The sequence below is a fragment of the Elephantulus edwardii genome, unplaced genomic scaffold, assembly GCF_000299155.1.
Source record: "Elephantulus edwardii isolate Elephantulus edwardi_28Jun2011 unplaced genomic scaffold, EleEdw1.0 scaffold00099, whole genome shotgun sequence".
Taxonomy (NCBI): Eukaryota; Metazoa; Chordata; class Mammalia; order Macroscelidea; family Macroscelididae; genus Elephantulus; species Elephantulus edwardii.
The window spans coordinates 12,871,647-12,887,369 of NW_006399849.1; the positions used below are offsets into that span (position 1 = coordinate 12,871,647).

The window sequence follows — 15,723 nt, forward strand, 5'->3', positions numbered from 1 at the left end:
AAAAAATTTTATTATTTTTGTGTGAGTATACCGTCAAATCAGATCTGACAGGAGGAGATTGTCCCTCCTTCCCCGGCAGAGCATCTGGTGGATTCAAACTGTGAGCCTCTGGGATCGTAGTTGCAGCTTCTTGCCACTAGGCCACCAGAGCTCCCCCAAAATTTTGTGCTTTAAATCTAAGGTAGACCTGACCCACGCAAGCTAAGGTATTTTCAATTGCCTCAAATACATGTGAATGTTGGACAATGAGTAAGGAAGATCAAGGAGACGCCTTTGGATTGAGGTGCTGGCACAGAATACTGACTATATCACAGCTACCAAAATAACAAATAAATCTGTCTTGGAAGAAACACAACCAGGATGTTGCTTAGAAGTTAAGTTGGTGAGACTGTTTCACGTACTTTGGGCGTGCGTCAGCTGGGGAAAGTACCAGCCTTGAAGAAGGAAAGAGTCAGGTGAAAAGAGGAAGACCCTCAAGGAGGTGGACTGACAGAGCGGCTTTCAAGAGCAGGCTCAATGCGCAGTAGATTATGAGGGTTTCTCTATGGGATACATGGGGTCACTGTGTGGGGGAGCTGACTCCACAACATCTAACGATAACAACAACATAACTTGTATTTTCTTTTCATTTTAACATTTATAATAGCAAATTTCAAACCATTTGAAAAGGTTTAAGATGCTCCATATAAAAAAAAGCTTGCATTTCATTATAAAATTGAGAAATCAAGGACTTCCGAAATGAAAAAGATTTGTTAAGGAGAAGCTTTATTTTAATCTATTTCTTGTGAGTTACTGGAGGGAGGAATAAAGGGAAAAAAATCAAAACCTCTCTAATCGTGACTTCCGCCGCCCCCCATATCTAGCTTGATCCCTTTATTTTATAGACAAGGAATCTGAAGAGCAGACTGAGGTTAAGTGCTTTCTTCTGGGTCAGAAAACTTATTAAGGAAGACTTAGCGTAGATAAGTGTTAATTTATTTTAATTAGCATAGAGGACATTAGTGTTCAAAACACTTTGTGTTTTGCTGAATTTAACCAAATGAGCAGAAATAACAAATCAGCTGAAATCATGGTGCTAATTCCAGAAGAAGAGTGGATGCAATTGACACCAGAATGTGTGGCAGAGAGTGACTAATGAACAGGCTTGACTTTTCCACACTGAACCATGATGGCACCAGGAATTCACAGGGGAGAAAAGCAGTGACAGGGAAGGAGAGCTCAGCAAGACGAAATCACCCCAGCCTACCATGGCGTGTGACCACCCAGTCTATAGACACACACACACACACACACACACACGTAAATGTAATTTTAATGAAAGTTTCCAGAAAGGTTGGGTTTTCATTCATTCGTCCTATCTTCTTCTCTTTTTCTGCTCCCCAAATTCCCTTTGCAATATACCTGTTATTCCAGATTGTCATCATACATACAACGCATAATCACATATTCCTTTCAGACAGTTCATTCTCGTGTTTAAGAGTAGAGTTCAGCTAAGATCCAGACAACAGGAGCTGATGTTTCCATTTTTCCACTATAAAATTAAAATCCTGTTTGATAGCTCTAAATTATTATATTTGTATTCAACGGACATTTTAGCTAATGTCTGTAGAGTATAAATGTGTTCCTAAATACTGAATCTCCTGACTGCTGGTAGCAAAGATGTTGACTGTGGATACAAGTAAGATGAAATCATTGACAACTTGAATCTTCTCTCCGTCTATCATGATATTGCCTAAAGGTCCAGCGGCAAGGATTTTTGTTTTCTTGACGTTGAGATGCAATCAATATTGAAGGTTCTATTATTTGTTCTTCCGCAGCAAGTTCTTCAAGTCCCCACTTACAGAAAACAAGAATGTGTCATCAATATAACAAAGGTTATGATGAGTCATCCACCAATTCTTTCTTTTCTTTCCTTTCATGATATATTTATTTGTTATTTTGGCAGTTCATTACATAGTCAATATTTTTTTGCCAGCACCACAATTCAAAGGCATCAAGTTTTCTTCTTTCTTATTATCCAAATTTCACATGCATATGAATTGTTAAAAAAACCATTGTTTAAGTCAGATGCACTTTAATCCAGAGTGCTATAATTTGTTTTTCTTCCTTAAATTCTGATGCCATATTTTTCTTCATGAAGCCCAGCTTCTGGAATAATTTGCTCAGCATACAATTGAATATGTATGGAGAGAGGATACAACCATGAAGCACCTCTTCCCTAATTTCAAACCATTCAGTGTTTCCTTGCTTAGTTCATACAGCCTTTCAGGTGAGGTAGAGGTTTCACATGAACAGAATTAAATGTTCTGAGATTCCCATTATTCTCAATGTTAACCATAATTTGTTAAGATCCACACAGCCAATAATGCATAAATAGACATTCTTCTAGCATTTCTTTATTTTAAGCCAGGGCCCATCTGACATCAGCAAATAAGAGGTCCTGCAGTTCCATATCAGTACTGTTCTAGCTGGTTTTGAATGATCTTCAGCAGTATTTTGCTTGCATGTTACAGTAATGATATTGTCTGATTGTTTCTTCAATCTCTTAGATCACCTTCATTGAGAATAGGAACAAATATCAATCTCTTCCATCAGTCAACCAGACAACTGTCCTCCAAATTTCCTGGCATAGACAGGTAGGCACATCCAAGGATGCAACTGTTAATAGAAACATGTCAATTGGTATTCCATCGAGTCCTGGGGCCTTATATTTTTGCCAATGCCTTCAGTGCAGCTTCAGCTTCTTGCATTGGTTCTTCTTTATATGGTACTTGTTGAAATTTTTTAGTGTCAGTCAATTCTTTTTTGTACAGTGATTCTGTGTTTAATGCTTTCTGGATCATTCAACATATTGCCCACTGTTGTTGTGGTTAGGTGCCATCTAATCAGCTGCAACTCATAGAGACCCTATGCACGATAGCTCTGAACCGTATCCTATCCTGAGTTATTGTCCAGCTATCTGAGGCATAGCAAGCAATTGCAAAGACCATGGCCTGGATCAGGCACACCTTAGTTTCTAGAATGACACTATTGTTCCCCAGCACTCTGAAGAGGTTCCTGACAACAGATTTTCCCAATGCAATTAGTCTTTTGATTTTTCTGACCACTGGTGCCAAGAGTGTTGATTGTGGAACTGAACAAGCTGAAATTGTTTACAATTTCAAACTCTTCTCCATCTATCATGGTCCTGCCAATTGGCCTAGGGTGAGAATCTTTGTTTTCTTGATGTTGAGCTTCAATCCATTTTGAAGACTACAGTCCTTTATCTTCTGTAGAAAATGCTTAAGGTCCTCCTCAGTTTTGGCATGCAGGTTGTGTCACTTGCATAGTGCGTGTTGTTGATGAGTCTTCCTTCAATCCTGATGTCATATTCTTCCTCATAAAGTCCAACCTTCCAAGTGATCTCTTCTACATATAGATTGCAAAGGTTTGGAGACAGGATGACTGCTTCTTGGTCTGAGTATAGGTTTCACATGAACAGGTATTCTAGGGTTCTCATTCTCCTCAAGATCAGCCACAATATGTTGTGATCCACATAGTCAAATACCTTTGATAGTCAAGGAAACACAGATAGACATTCCTCTGGTACTCTTTGGTTTTAGCCAACACACATCTGACATTGATTATGATGTTCCTAGTGCCACTGCCTCTTCTTTTCTTTTTTCTTTTCCACTTTTAAAATTTTTTCTTTTTTTAAATTCTATTTTAATGAAAGTTTGGATTTCCATTCATTCATTGTTGCACACTTTCCTCCCTGACCACCCCTCCCCCAGTTTGTTTTTCTCTTTGAAAAGTGACCAAAAAATAAAAAATAAAAAAAAAATTCTTTCATTGTTAAACAATTTCCTCCACGTCCCCCAGTCCACTCCACTATGCAGTTTTCATTCTGCACTCTTGTCATGACAATAGTACCTAATCATATAGTCATCCTAACAGTTTTCTCCTTCATTTATCTCAGTGCAGTATCCATTATTTATCCCCTCTTGTTTCCCCCCAACCCTAATGTCAGTCCTGTATTTGTCCTTCTGTGACTGAGATATTTCACTCAGCATAATGTCCTCCAGAGTCACCCATTTTGTATAGTATTTCATGAGTTCCTTGTTTTTCAATGCAGCATAGTGTTCCATTGTGTGAATATACCAAAGCTTTCATTCTTTTGTTGATGGGCAGTTGGGTTGTTTCCAACTCTTTGCTATTGTGAAAAAGGCTGCAATAAACATGAGCATGCATATATCTGCTTGGGTGGCAGTTATGGTTTCTTTAGGCTGCCACAGCCTCTTTTAAACCCAGCTTTCACTTCTAGCAGTTCTCTGTCAATGTCCTGTTCCAGTTGTTTTGGGATAATTTTAACTGGATTTTGCTTGCATGTGGTATTAGTGAGACTGATAATTTCCACGCTCTGTGGGATCACCTTTTTGAGAATAGGAGTAAATGTGGATCTTTTCCAGTAAATTGTCCAGGTAGCTGTTCTCCATATTTCTTGGCACAGCCTGGTGAGCACTTTCAGGACTAAACAAATTCAAGCACATTGCCCCCTGCACCTTTCAATATCACAACTCAAGGCTTAAATTTCTTTTTCCATTTTCTCAGCTTAAGAAATGCTGAGTGAGTTCTTCCCTTTTTATTCTCCAGTTTTATTTCTCTGCACATTTCATGATAATATTTTGTTGTGTCTTCTCCAGAGGCCCTTTTGAATCTTCTATTCAGCTCTTTTCTTCAGCATCTTTCACTTTGCCTTCTTGACACACTAGTGCAATCTTCTGAAATCTGTTTGGGTTTTTCTTTCTGCTCTGCCTTTGTAATGACCTTTTGCTCTCTTTATGGATGATGTTTTTGATGTCATCCCCTTACTCATCTGGTCTCCAATCATTAGTGCTCAATACTTCACATTTATTCTTAAGATAACTTTGAAATTCAGGTGGGATAGACTCCTACAATCATATTTTGGTTCTCATGGATTTGTTTCAATTTTCTTCATCCTCAATTTGAACTTGCACAAGAGAACTTGATGGTCTGACTCACGGTCTGCCCCTGACCTAGTTTTGACTTCTAATATTGAGTGTCTCCAACTATTCCTTTCACAGATGTATTCAATCAGATTTCTATGCAGCCTATTAGGTTAAGTCCCTGTGTGAAGTTGTCATTTTTGTGGGTTTTAAAAAATATTTGTGATGAATAAATCATTGAACACAAAAAATTCAATCATTCTATTTCCAGCCCCATGGAAGTTCACCAAGTTCATATTTTCCAACAGCCATTCCTTCTTCATTGTTTCCAACTTTTGCATTCCAGTCACTAATTATCATGAACACATCTTGATTGCATGTTTGGTCAATTTCAAACAGCAAGATTTGGTAAAAGTTTTTAATGTCTTCTTCTTTGGCATTAGCTGTAGGGGTGTATATTAGAATAATAGCTGTATTAACAGAAGATCAGGAGACGTCTTGCACTGGCAAAGTTTGCAGTTAAGGACCCTTCCAAATGATTGAGGAGCAATGATTTCAGTTAGAGGACTAAGGTGTGCCTTATTCATGTCATGTTCTTTCCAACAAATTGCTATGTATCTGAGAGCTGGAGTAAGTATGACAGAAGAAGAATTGATGCTTTTGTGTTCTTTCAGCAAAGCACTGAATGAGCAAAGTACCACAAACATCAGAAAACAAACAAATACATCTTGGAGAAAGTGCAGCCAGAGTGCTCTTTGAAGACAAATATAATGCTTCACCTCATATACTGGAGGCATGTTGCTAAAGAGAAGTTATTTCTTAGTTATGAAAGCATTAAAGATCTAAAATCTACATCTTCTTATAATGTTAAATCCAGAGAGATTAGAAAGATCAGCAATTTTGTATTTTGTAATTTATTTCCACATGTTAGAAGATGTATGGACTTAACCAAGCACTCACTAATCATTCATTGATTGTGTTATGCTGAATTATAGTCTCCAAATTCTAATTCCTGTGAGTTTTCCTTTACATAAATAGCAGCATCAACAAAAACACACATTGATAATGTGACTACATTAAATATCTTGAGATAGAGTATCCTGAATTGTCTGGGTGGACCCTAGTGAAATTCAGTCCTTGTAAGAAAGAAGAAGGAGATTTGACACAGGAGAAAAAAAGTGACATGGTCGTGGAGCAAAGAGGGGAGTGAGACACTTTGAAGATGGAGATGGGACATACATCAAAGAATACAGGTAGTCACTAGAAGCTAAAAAAAAGGATAAAGAGCGGGGAGAAAAGTGCAACAATGAATGAATGGAATTCCAAAATATCTGTAGATGTTCATTGAAATAAAAAAAAATTTTAAAAAAAGGATGAAGAAATCTTTTCCCCCTCAGAGCCCTCAGAAGGAAATAGCCTTGACTTTAACTCAGTGAAACTCATTTCAGACTCCTGGCATCCAGAATTGTCACAGAATAAAGTTGTGTTTAAGGCACTAAATTTGTGATAATTTTTCATAACAGTCATGGGAAGCGAATGTGTTTATCAAATATATATTGATTATCCACTGAGGATAAAGGATTAGGTAAAAGTCTTTTACAGAGAATGGCAGCTTCCTACCAGACACTCCCACCACTCCTAACCCTTATGACATCCTCTATATAACAGGAAAAGTGCAATTTCAATGATGAGTAAACTTGAGTTGGAATAATAGGAACAATGATTTCCCTCTGAGTGGCCTTGAGCACGTTTATTTAGCATCACTGAAACTCAGCCTCCTTGGAGTGTGGTTATATTAATATTTAGTAGATTCTTGGAAGGGTTAAGAACAACAACAGAAAATCCGGAATGTATTGACTACATGAGGTGAGCCCACCATGATACGTGTTAAATATTAATCTTTACAGTAACACCGAAAAATAGGTGCTACCATTGACGTGATTTTACACGCTATAGTCTCACTCAGAAAGGGTGAATGGGAATCATTGCCTTGGAATTGACTTAGTATCTTTCCTGAAGCCATTCAAGCATCAAGTTGGGATTTAGGCCAAGCCCACCAATTGTTCTTAATCACCACACCTGATACATAAGTGCTTAATCAGTGTTCCCTTTCTCTTTCCTACTTATTAGTAGACCTTTTTTGCTTTTTGGAGATTAGGATGGTGATCAAAACTAACAGCAGGAGACTAGAGTTGATATACTCCTGTGGGTGAAGGTAGGTCCAGTGAGTGCCCTGCAGAGAGAGCAAACTGACCCTCTAGGTCCTGGGCTTCAATAACTCTGTAGTTCGGCACCTGACCAAACCCACAAAGACTGTAGCCTCGCACCCCTCACCCAGAGCAAGTCAAAAGGCATTTCCAACCACCAGGGTAGCTTGCCTTGTTCCTCGGTTGTTCCCGTTTTTTCTTGGCTCCAGTCACTCCAGAAATTTGAAGTATTGGCTGCGCATCGCAGAGCTAGGACATACTCTGTAAAAGGTTGCAGCCCAGTGAGGTCGAATGTTTGGTCGAAATCGTTATCCTTACTGGTGAAGTTGACTTCCAGCTGAAAAGCAGAGAAAACCCTGAGCTGAAAGGGAGCTAACTTATGTCCGTTCCCTATTATTCTTTACTTTTTAGAGTAAGTACTTATTCTTTACTTTTTAGAGTAAGTACAACTACATCTCAAATTTTAAAATATATCATTTTCACAAAGAAGCCTCTAAATGTGCCTGAAACGATTTGCACCTATGTAAATGTGACTCACTCTGTGAACCTCCCTTCCCATTTCTTGTCTTTAAGCAGGTAAGATGAGATCGGTACATCCGCAATGGCTCTGAATGAACAGATTCTGCTGCTTCCTATTCTAGAAGATGAAAGATGGAGCCTTGTGACATGAAACAATGTTGGCCAGAGCTCAAACTCTAGAAATACGGCTTCATCAAACAACAGTGGGTGACAGACACCTTAAAGGCATCAAAGTCAAGCTCAGTGTCCTAGCCGAAATCCCATGGAGTTAAGCTGTTATCAATAGCTTCAGCATTTGTTGCTGGAAGGACTAGCCTGAGAATACACCTCTATGCAAGTCTTCCATTTCTTCTGTACATATGGCTCTGTACCTCTACCTAAGGCTTCCCACTCAAACTTCAAAATGACCCAGCAGCCCAGGTGTATAAATTCATTTTGATACTCGTTTAAGGAAAAGGATGCCAAGTACACCCCCACACCCCCCCAAAAAAATTTTTCTTTCTGGAGGTTAGTCCTCCTATTATTCTTTTTAGGTGTCTTTGAGTCAACTCATAATGACCATATGAAGGGCAAATCTGAACCTCGTCCCATCCTCACAGTCCCTGATGGGCTGGAGGCCATTGTTACAGCTGCTGAATCAATCCACCTTGTTGAAAGACTTCCTCTCGTATCAATTCTCTACCTCATCATCCAGTGCAAAATGAGAACACCACACAAGATAATCTCCAGAGTCCTTGCTGGACACAATAAGAAAAAAATTCAACCATTCCTGCATAAGATTAATCATCACCGCCAGCTGCACTATAATGTTTCAGCTGTAAATTTATTTAAAGACTTTTGATTAATGAGTTTGGGTGGCCTACTGGGTAAGGAATTGTGTTGTCAAACCAAAGACAGGTGGTTTGAATCCACCAGCTGCTCCTCAAGAGAAAGATGGAACATGTCCTCCCATGTTATTTACAGCCTCAGAAATCTGCTGGAGAGCCAGCTGTGAGTTGGTCCCAACCCAACAGCACAAAACAACAATTAAAAGAAACTATGCTAAAAGGTATGTCCATTTTGTAAGTATGTACACGGCGTAGTCCCATGGAACCTTGAAAGAGCAGTCCTGAGATTTATTACTGTGTGTGTATAGCTATGAAAATAAGGGCATAATTACAGGTCCTGGCCTAAAGGAAGCTGGGTAAAAGGAAGAAACATGTCTCTGAGGAAGGCTCACTGTCTCAGCTGCAGAGACATGTCTGGTCTCCTAATGAGATAGACTCAGAGAAGGTGATAGACTCTGAAGGTAAAGGCAGATTTGCTGTGGATTCCCAGGCTCCCTGAGCTTCGTCTCCCAATTGGCCCCTGGAGATGATGTGGCAGAAGATAAGGGTTCTGGGGATACGGCATTGCTGGGGAACCTTGTTTCCCAGATTACTTACAGGATTTAACTGAGGCAGGATTAAGAGTTCTAGAGGAAGCTCAACCACATGATGACCCAATATGTAATTAAACTTTTAAAAAGTACTAATCCATGATTGAGCTCTGGTGGCCTAGTGGTGAGAATCTGCACTGTCAAACCAAAGGTATGTGATTCGAATCCAGTAGCTGCTCTGCAGAAGAGAGACAGGCAGTCTCCTCCTGTGCATTAAAACAGATGAGGGAGAGAACTGTTTAAAAGGGATATGTGATTAGGTATTATTGTCATGACAGGAGTCCAGAACAAAGGCTTCATAGTGGAGTGCAATTGGAGGAAGGGATTGTATAACAATGAAAGATTTTTTTCTTTTACTTTTCAAAGAGAAGAGTGAACTGGCTGGGAGCGGTGGGAAGGGAGAAAAGTGCAACAATGAATGAATGGAAACCCAAAGTCTCTGTAAACTTTCATTAAAATTAATAAAAATTTCAGTGAAATCACACACAAAAAACCCCTAGTGGAGGGTCAGCTATGGCTCAACAATAATCCTAAAGATAGTAACCAAAAGTCTAAAAAAGTTTTCTTTTGTATGCTTTTAATAAAACATATTGTGCTCTTAATTTTGTTCATCATAGACACTCTTTTTCTCGTTTTTGCTCTTTTTAAAGTTTTTTTAATATTTATTTTCTTTTGTTGCATATTTTCTTCCCCCTCCCCACTCCTCTCCCCCAAGCTACTTAACAATGCACCCCTTGTTCAAGATTGTTGTCATGCAGTGCTCTTAATTTATAAAACAAATGTTTCTAATGTTTCTTTAATTTTTCCTGCTTTGCTGGTACTCTCACCTTGATCTGACTGATAGGCCTCCTCAGGGTAAAGGTCCGAAAGCTCCACCTAAAATAAACCTTTAAACCTTTTCTTCCCAGACCCAACCTTACAAAAATCCAATACCAATAGCAATAACAACAAAAATCCAACAAAATTTTCTCATTATTTCAAGCAATGTGTCTTTAATCAAAACCAACTCCGTAAGGACAGAACAGAGCTGTCCTATGTGGTTGTCAAGGCTACGATCTTTACAAAAGTGGACAGTCACATCTTTCTTCTGTGGAAGGCTTGTGGATCCAAACCACGGACTTTTCAGTTAGTAATCAAGCACTGACTTGATTGTTTTTATGTCAAACCTATACTTGGACCAAGTAGCAGTGGTCAGAACAGAGCAAGGAAATACTGAATGGTTCAAAATCAGGAAAGGAGTGCAACAGGGAATTGTCCTATCTCCATACCTTTTCAATCTGTATGCAGATTTAAGAGGTTGGACTCTATGAGGAGGGATGTGGCAAAAGGATTGGGGAAAGACTTATCAACAACCTGCATTATGAAGATGACACAACCTTGATTGCTGAAACTGAGGAATACCTGAAACATTTGCTGCAGAATGTCAAGGACTGTAGTCTTCACTATCAATTACATCTCAACATCAAGAAGACAAAGATTTTCACCACCGAGCCAACTGGTAGCACCATGATAAATGGAGAAGAGATTGAGATTGTTAACAATTTCAACTTGCTTGGTTCCACAATAAACACTCTTGGCACAAGCAGTCAGGAAATCAAAAGACAAATTGCACTGGGGAAGTCTGCTGTCAGGGACCTCTCCAAAGTGCTAAAGAGCAATGATGTCAGCCTAGAGACTAAGATGCACCTGATCCAGTCCATGATCTTTGCGATTACCTGCTATTGATCAGAGAGCTGGACAATGACCAAGGATGACAGAAGAATCAATGCCATTGGGTTGTGGTGCTAGAGAAGAGTCTTGAACATACCATGGACCACCAAGAGAACAAGTTTGTCTTGGTGAGGGTGAAACAAAATTTCTCCTTGGAGGAAAGAATTTTGAAGTTCTGTCTCACATCCTTTGGGCATGTAGCCAGGAGAGACCAGTCTTAGAGAAGGACATCATGCTTGGAAGTGTGGAGAGACAGCGTAGGAGAGAAAGACCCCAGACAAGACAGATTGACACAATAAATGGAGTAATAGGGGTAGGGGTGTAGGAGTCAGTGAGACTGGCTCAGAACAGGGCAGACTTCAGAGCGGTTGTACATAAGGTTGCTATGAGTTGCAGACACCTCAATGGCAGATAACAACAAGTCAAACACTTAACCACTGCACTGCCAGGGCTTATTTACATTTTCTTTATCTTAACTTTGGCTCTCACAGGGCCTAGGATCACCTAATCCTTCATATACAGCCTTAGTATTAAAACTTTCCAACTCATCACAGGCAATGGAATTCTACCATAACACTAATTAGCTTCATTAACTTTGTTTTCTAGCTATCTACATGTGTGCCAAATCCTAACTCACTCTATTGTTTAGTCTTAAAAAAGTAATCAAAAGTATTGGTGCACAGCTCAACTCAAACTTTTAAAAAAGTTTGGAGATTCCCTGGGTGGATAGTCAAATTATTTCATTACATAAAGGCGGTAACCCTGTAGATTACAGCTACAAAGTGGCTTGGAGGGATGAGAGGAGGGCCACATTTGGCAACTGGATTTGTAGTTGGAAAAGTGGAGCTTGGAATTGCAAATTATAAATCTTATCATTCTGAACAGCTCATTTAGGCTCTCTAAATCTCAATTGCTTAATCAGAACATACGGATAGCAATATCTGTTTAAATATATGTAAAAATTAAGACGTTTGGGATATAAAAATGCATTTAGTAAGGCATACAACATCATACAAATATGAGTTCTTATTATATGTTGGAATTTCAAGTTCATTTTTACAAGGTTGAATTCAACTAAGTAACATTTCTTGAGCACAGGCCTGTGCCAGGCATGAGAGTAAAGGTGCAAACCAAAGTCCTTGCCTTTGAGGAGCTGACCATCTCATATGGAGAGTACTGTTCAAGGCTGAGAACAGCAACAATTAAGAGAGACATGCACAAAAAGGATGACCCAGACTATCAGAGAGAAATATGCCAAAACTGAAATCTGAAAGATGAATAGATTTTGTAAGTTTTGGAGCAAGAGAAGAATAAAATTAATGAATGTTATAGGCAGACACACAGAATAAGACAATGGTATGAAATAATGGAAGCAAAAAAAAAAGCAAAAACAGAATTACTAGGGAAAAAAAGGCATGGTGAAAGAGTAGGCAGGCAGTATTGATAAAGATCCAGGTCTTGGATGGCTAAGGATTTAGATCTTACTCCACAAATAGTGGAAATCATTGATAGAAGGTTGAATTGGGTTTAGAACTGAGGAGACATAATTGTCTGAAAACTGGAGAGGGTACCGCACATTCCACCTTCCCTCCCACATCACCTAAGAGAACATAAGGAGCATCCAATCATAGAAATTTAAAAAGATGCAAGGATGAGTGTAGGTGAAGATGGGTTTATCAAAGAGAGGATAGACAATACAGAGAACTGGAGTGGTTCACGCCTATTTGTCTCATTTTTTAGTGATGTATATAGTCCAATAATTTTTCCATAGTGACACAGGTCTTGTTTTTCTTGTCTAGTAATGCATTTTGAGTACTATTCTAGCAACTGCAGTGACTTTGGGCCCAGAAAAATTAAAGCAAATCAAGAGTTGCTCGGCCATAGACCATTCCAGAAGTTTCCAAGGTTCATAGAGACCATGGAGCATGTGTGAAAGAAAATGAGCTGTTCAAACAGGTGCTATGCAGAAACTGTCCTGTTTAGGGCTTTTTCCTTCTGGGTTACAGAAAGTAAAATCAATGAGTCTGATATCACATGTTGTCAGATTCTGGAAAAACGGTGATAGAGCTGTGGGAAAGGGAAGCTTCAAGGAACAGTGGTCACCATCATTCCTCTGACACAAGCCAAGTAAAACTTAACCTATTTTACTTTCTGAAAGAGTTCCGGAGTAGAAGAGGTTGAAATAGACATGCTGGCTATGAGTTTCAGGAAGGAAGATAGTTCATGGACAAGATAAAAGTAGACTGACTATTTTTCTCCCATATATGTTTTATTTTACAATAATAATTACTGACTTATAATGCCATTTTTTGCAATGTCCTACCAAAACCTCCCTAGGCTGAAAGACCGCTGTGGTCATTGAGTATATTTATGCTGTTGCTAGGTGCCATTGAGTTATCTGAGTCATCATTTGCTAGGTACAACAGAACAAAACCCCACCCAATCCTGCTCCTCCTTTACACTCTGCTCTGATTAAGCCCATTAGTGCAGTCACTGCGTCAATTTATTTCATTGTCAATATTTTTCTCCTTCATGGATGCTCCCTTTTCAAAGTATGCTTTTTCCAAGGACTGGCCCCTCCTGATAATATACCCAAAGTCTGTAAGACAAACCTCACTGTCCTTGGCTCTAAAAAGCACTTTGTCTGCATTTGTTCTGAAACAGATCTGTTTGTTCTTTTATCAAGTCATGATATATTCAGTACTGCTAACCAATATCACAATTCAAAGGCATCAATTTTTCTTGTTGTTGTTGTTGAGTTGAGGATGACTCATAGTGACCCTATGAACAAAATACCTGAAGCCTTTCTATAATTATTGTCGTTTCTCAAAGTTCATAGAGTTTCCAGAGGCAGGTTGTTTAGGAAGCAGGTTCCTCTCCTGCTTCCAAACCTGTCTTAATCTGGGAGGTCTACCAAGCACTGTCCACTATGGGTAACTGTTATACAATTTGACACCCCAATGGCACAAGGTTCAGCATCACAGCAACCCCCAGTTATCTCAGTACAGCAAATTAACAGAAGAGTTCCTCCATAATATAACAACCAAGTTTTAAATACAAAGGCCCTCTATGAATTCATGTTGACTCTAAATAAGAGGCTTAAATAAAAACAACAAGTATGTTGTTGTTGTTGTTATGTGCCATCAAGTCACCTGTGACCCATGTTATTGTTGTTTGATGCCGTTGAATAGTAGACGATTCATAGCAACCCTATGAACAAACGGCCTGAGCACTGTTCGTGCATAGAGTTTACAGAGGCAAGCCATTTCGGAAGTGGATGCCGCTCCTGCTTCCAGGCTTGATAGCAACCCTATATACAGCAGCTCTAAACTCTTCCCTGTCTTGAGTCAGTCTCACTAATTCCAACACACCAGACCCCATTGCTGCAGTATCAATTCGTCTCATCCAGGATCTTCTTCTCCTGCACTGTCCCTCCACCTTTCTGTGCATGATGCCCTTCTCCAAAGACCTCAGTTATTCTTAGGTCTTTCTTATTCATTGTCCAACTTTCACATATGTATGAGACTATTAAAAAAACATGTCTTAGGTCAGGTATGCTTTAGTACTGTCTTAGCCTATGTCTTAGTCTCGTAAGTCCTGTTTCCACAGGTGCTGATTGTGGAAATGAGTAAAATGAAATTATTGACAACGTCAGTCTTTTATCCATCTATCATGATGTTGTCCATTGGTTCAATTGTGATGATTTTGTTTTCTTGATGTTGAGATATAATTCATACTTAAGTTTATAGCCTTTGTTCTTCCTCAATTAATAATACTTCAAGTTCTCTTCACTACAAACAAGCAAAGCTATGTCTTCTACATATAACAGGTGATTTCCGAGTCTTCCTCCAATTCTGATGGCATATTCTTCTTCATATAGTCCAACTTCTCAACTATTTGCTCAGTATACAAATTAAACAAGCATGGTGAAAAATAATCTTAACAAACCCTCTACTGATTTGAAAACACCTAGTCGTCTCCCATTGTTTTGTTCAAACCACTGTTTCTTGCTCATGTACCAGTAAAAACACAATGAAGTGTTAAGGAATTCTTATTCTTCCTAATGTTATCCATAATTTATTATAATTCACACAGTTGAATTCCTTTGTAAAATCAAAAGACACAAGTAAACATCTTTTTGGTTTTCTCTTCTTTCAGCCAGGATTCAGCTGACATCAGCAGTGATACCCCTCATACCACAACCTCTTCTGAATAGAACTTGAATTGCTGACAGTCCCTTATGAACATATTATTTTAGTAACTTTTAATAATCTTCAACAAGATTGCACTTGCATTTGACATTAATTATGTTGTCCAATAATTTCCACATTCGGTTTTATCATCTTTTTTTTGGAATGGGCACAAATATGGTTGGCCAACCAGCTGTCTTTTAAATGTCTTGGCATAGACTAGAGAGCATATCCAACGATGTGTTTCAGTAAACACATGTTTACAGAAACATATCACTAAGTATTTAATCAATTCTTGGACATTTTTTCCATTTGCTTTCAGTACAGCTTGTTCTTATCATTGCTTCTTTGCCGCATATTACTTCCTGAAATGATTCAGCATTGACTAAGTCTTTTTGGTACAATGACTTCTGCATATTTCTTTTTTTTTTAATTGGAAAAAACATATTGGGGGCTACAAGGAGGTGAGGGTTGGGGGCAGAAGGGTGAGGATGGGCCAGGATGCAGCTGCAGAGCTGCACAGTTTGGTTGGTGGGGGGAGCAGGTGAAGGAAATGATGAGGGTCCAGTGGGCACCAGATGCTACAGAGGAGTGACAAGCATTTTCCAATGGTAGTTAAACCAACTGTCTTATTGATTTGGGAATTGGATGCCGACTCTCTGGCTTCTTCATGCTGAACAGGGGTATAGATGTAAAGGGGGGAAGGGAGGACGCTTTATCACCTTACTGGTGGT

At 39.0% G+C, this 15,723-nt stretch overlaps 1 protein-coding gene across 1 annotated transcript in view; it reads right to left on the reverse strand.

Annotated features, from left to right (window-relative positions):
* The window catches only part of IL31RA (interleukin 31 receptor A), a 94,337-nt gene that overhangs the window by 63,215 nt on the left and 15,399 nt on the right, over window positions 1-15,723 (reverse strand). The window contains exon 5 of the mRNA XM_006891543.1: window positions 7,325-7,490. Within this exon, the coding sequence (XP_006891605.1) occupies window positions 7,325-7,490 (166 nt within the window). The remainder of the gene's footprint in view (window positions 1-7,324; window positions 7,491-15,723) is intronic.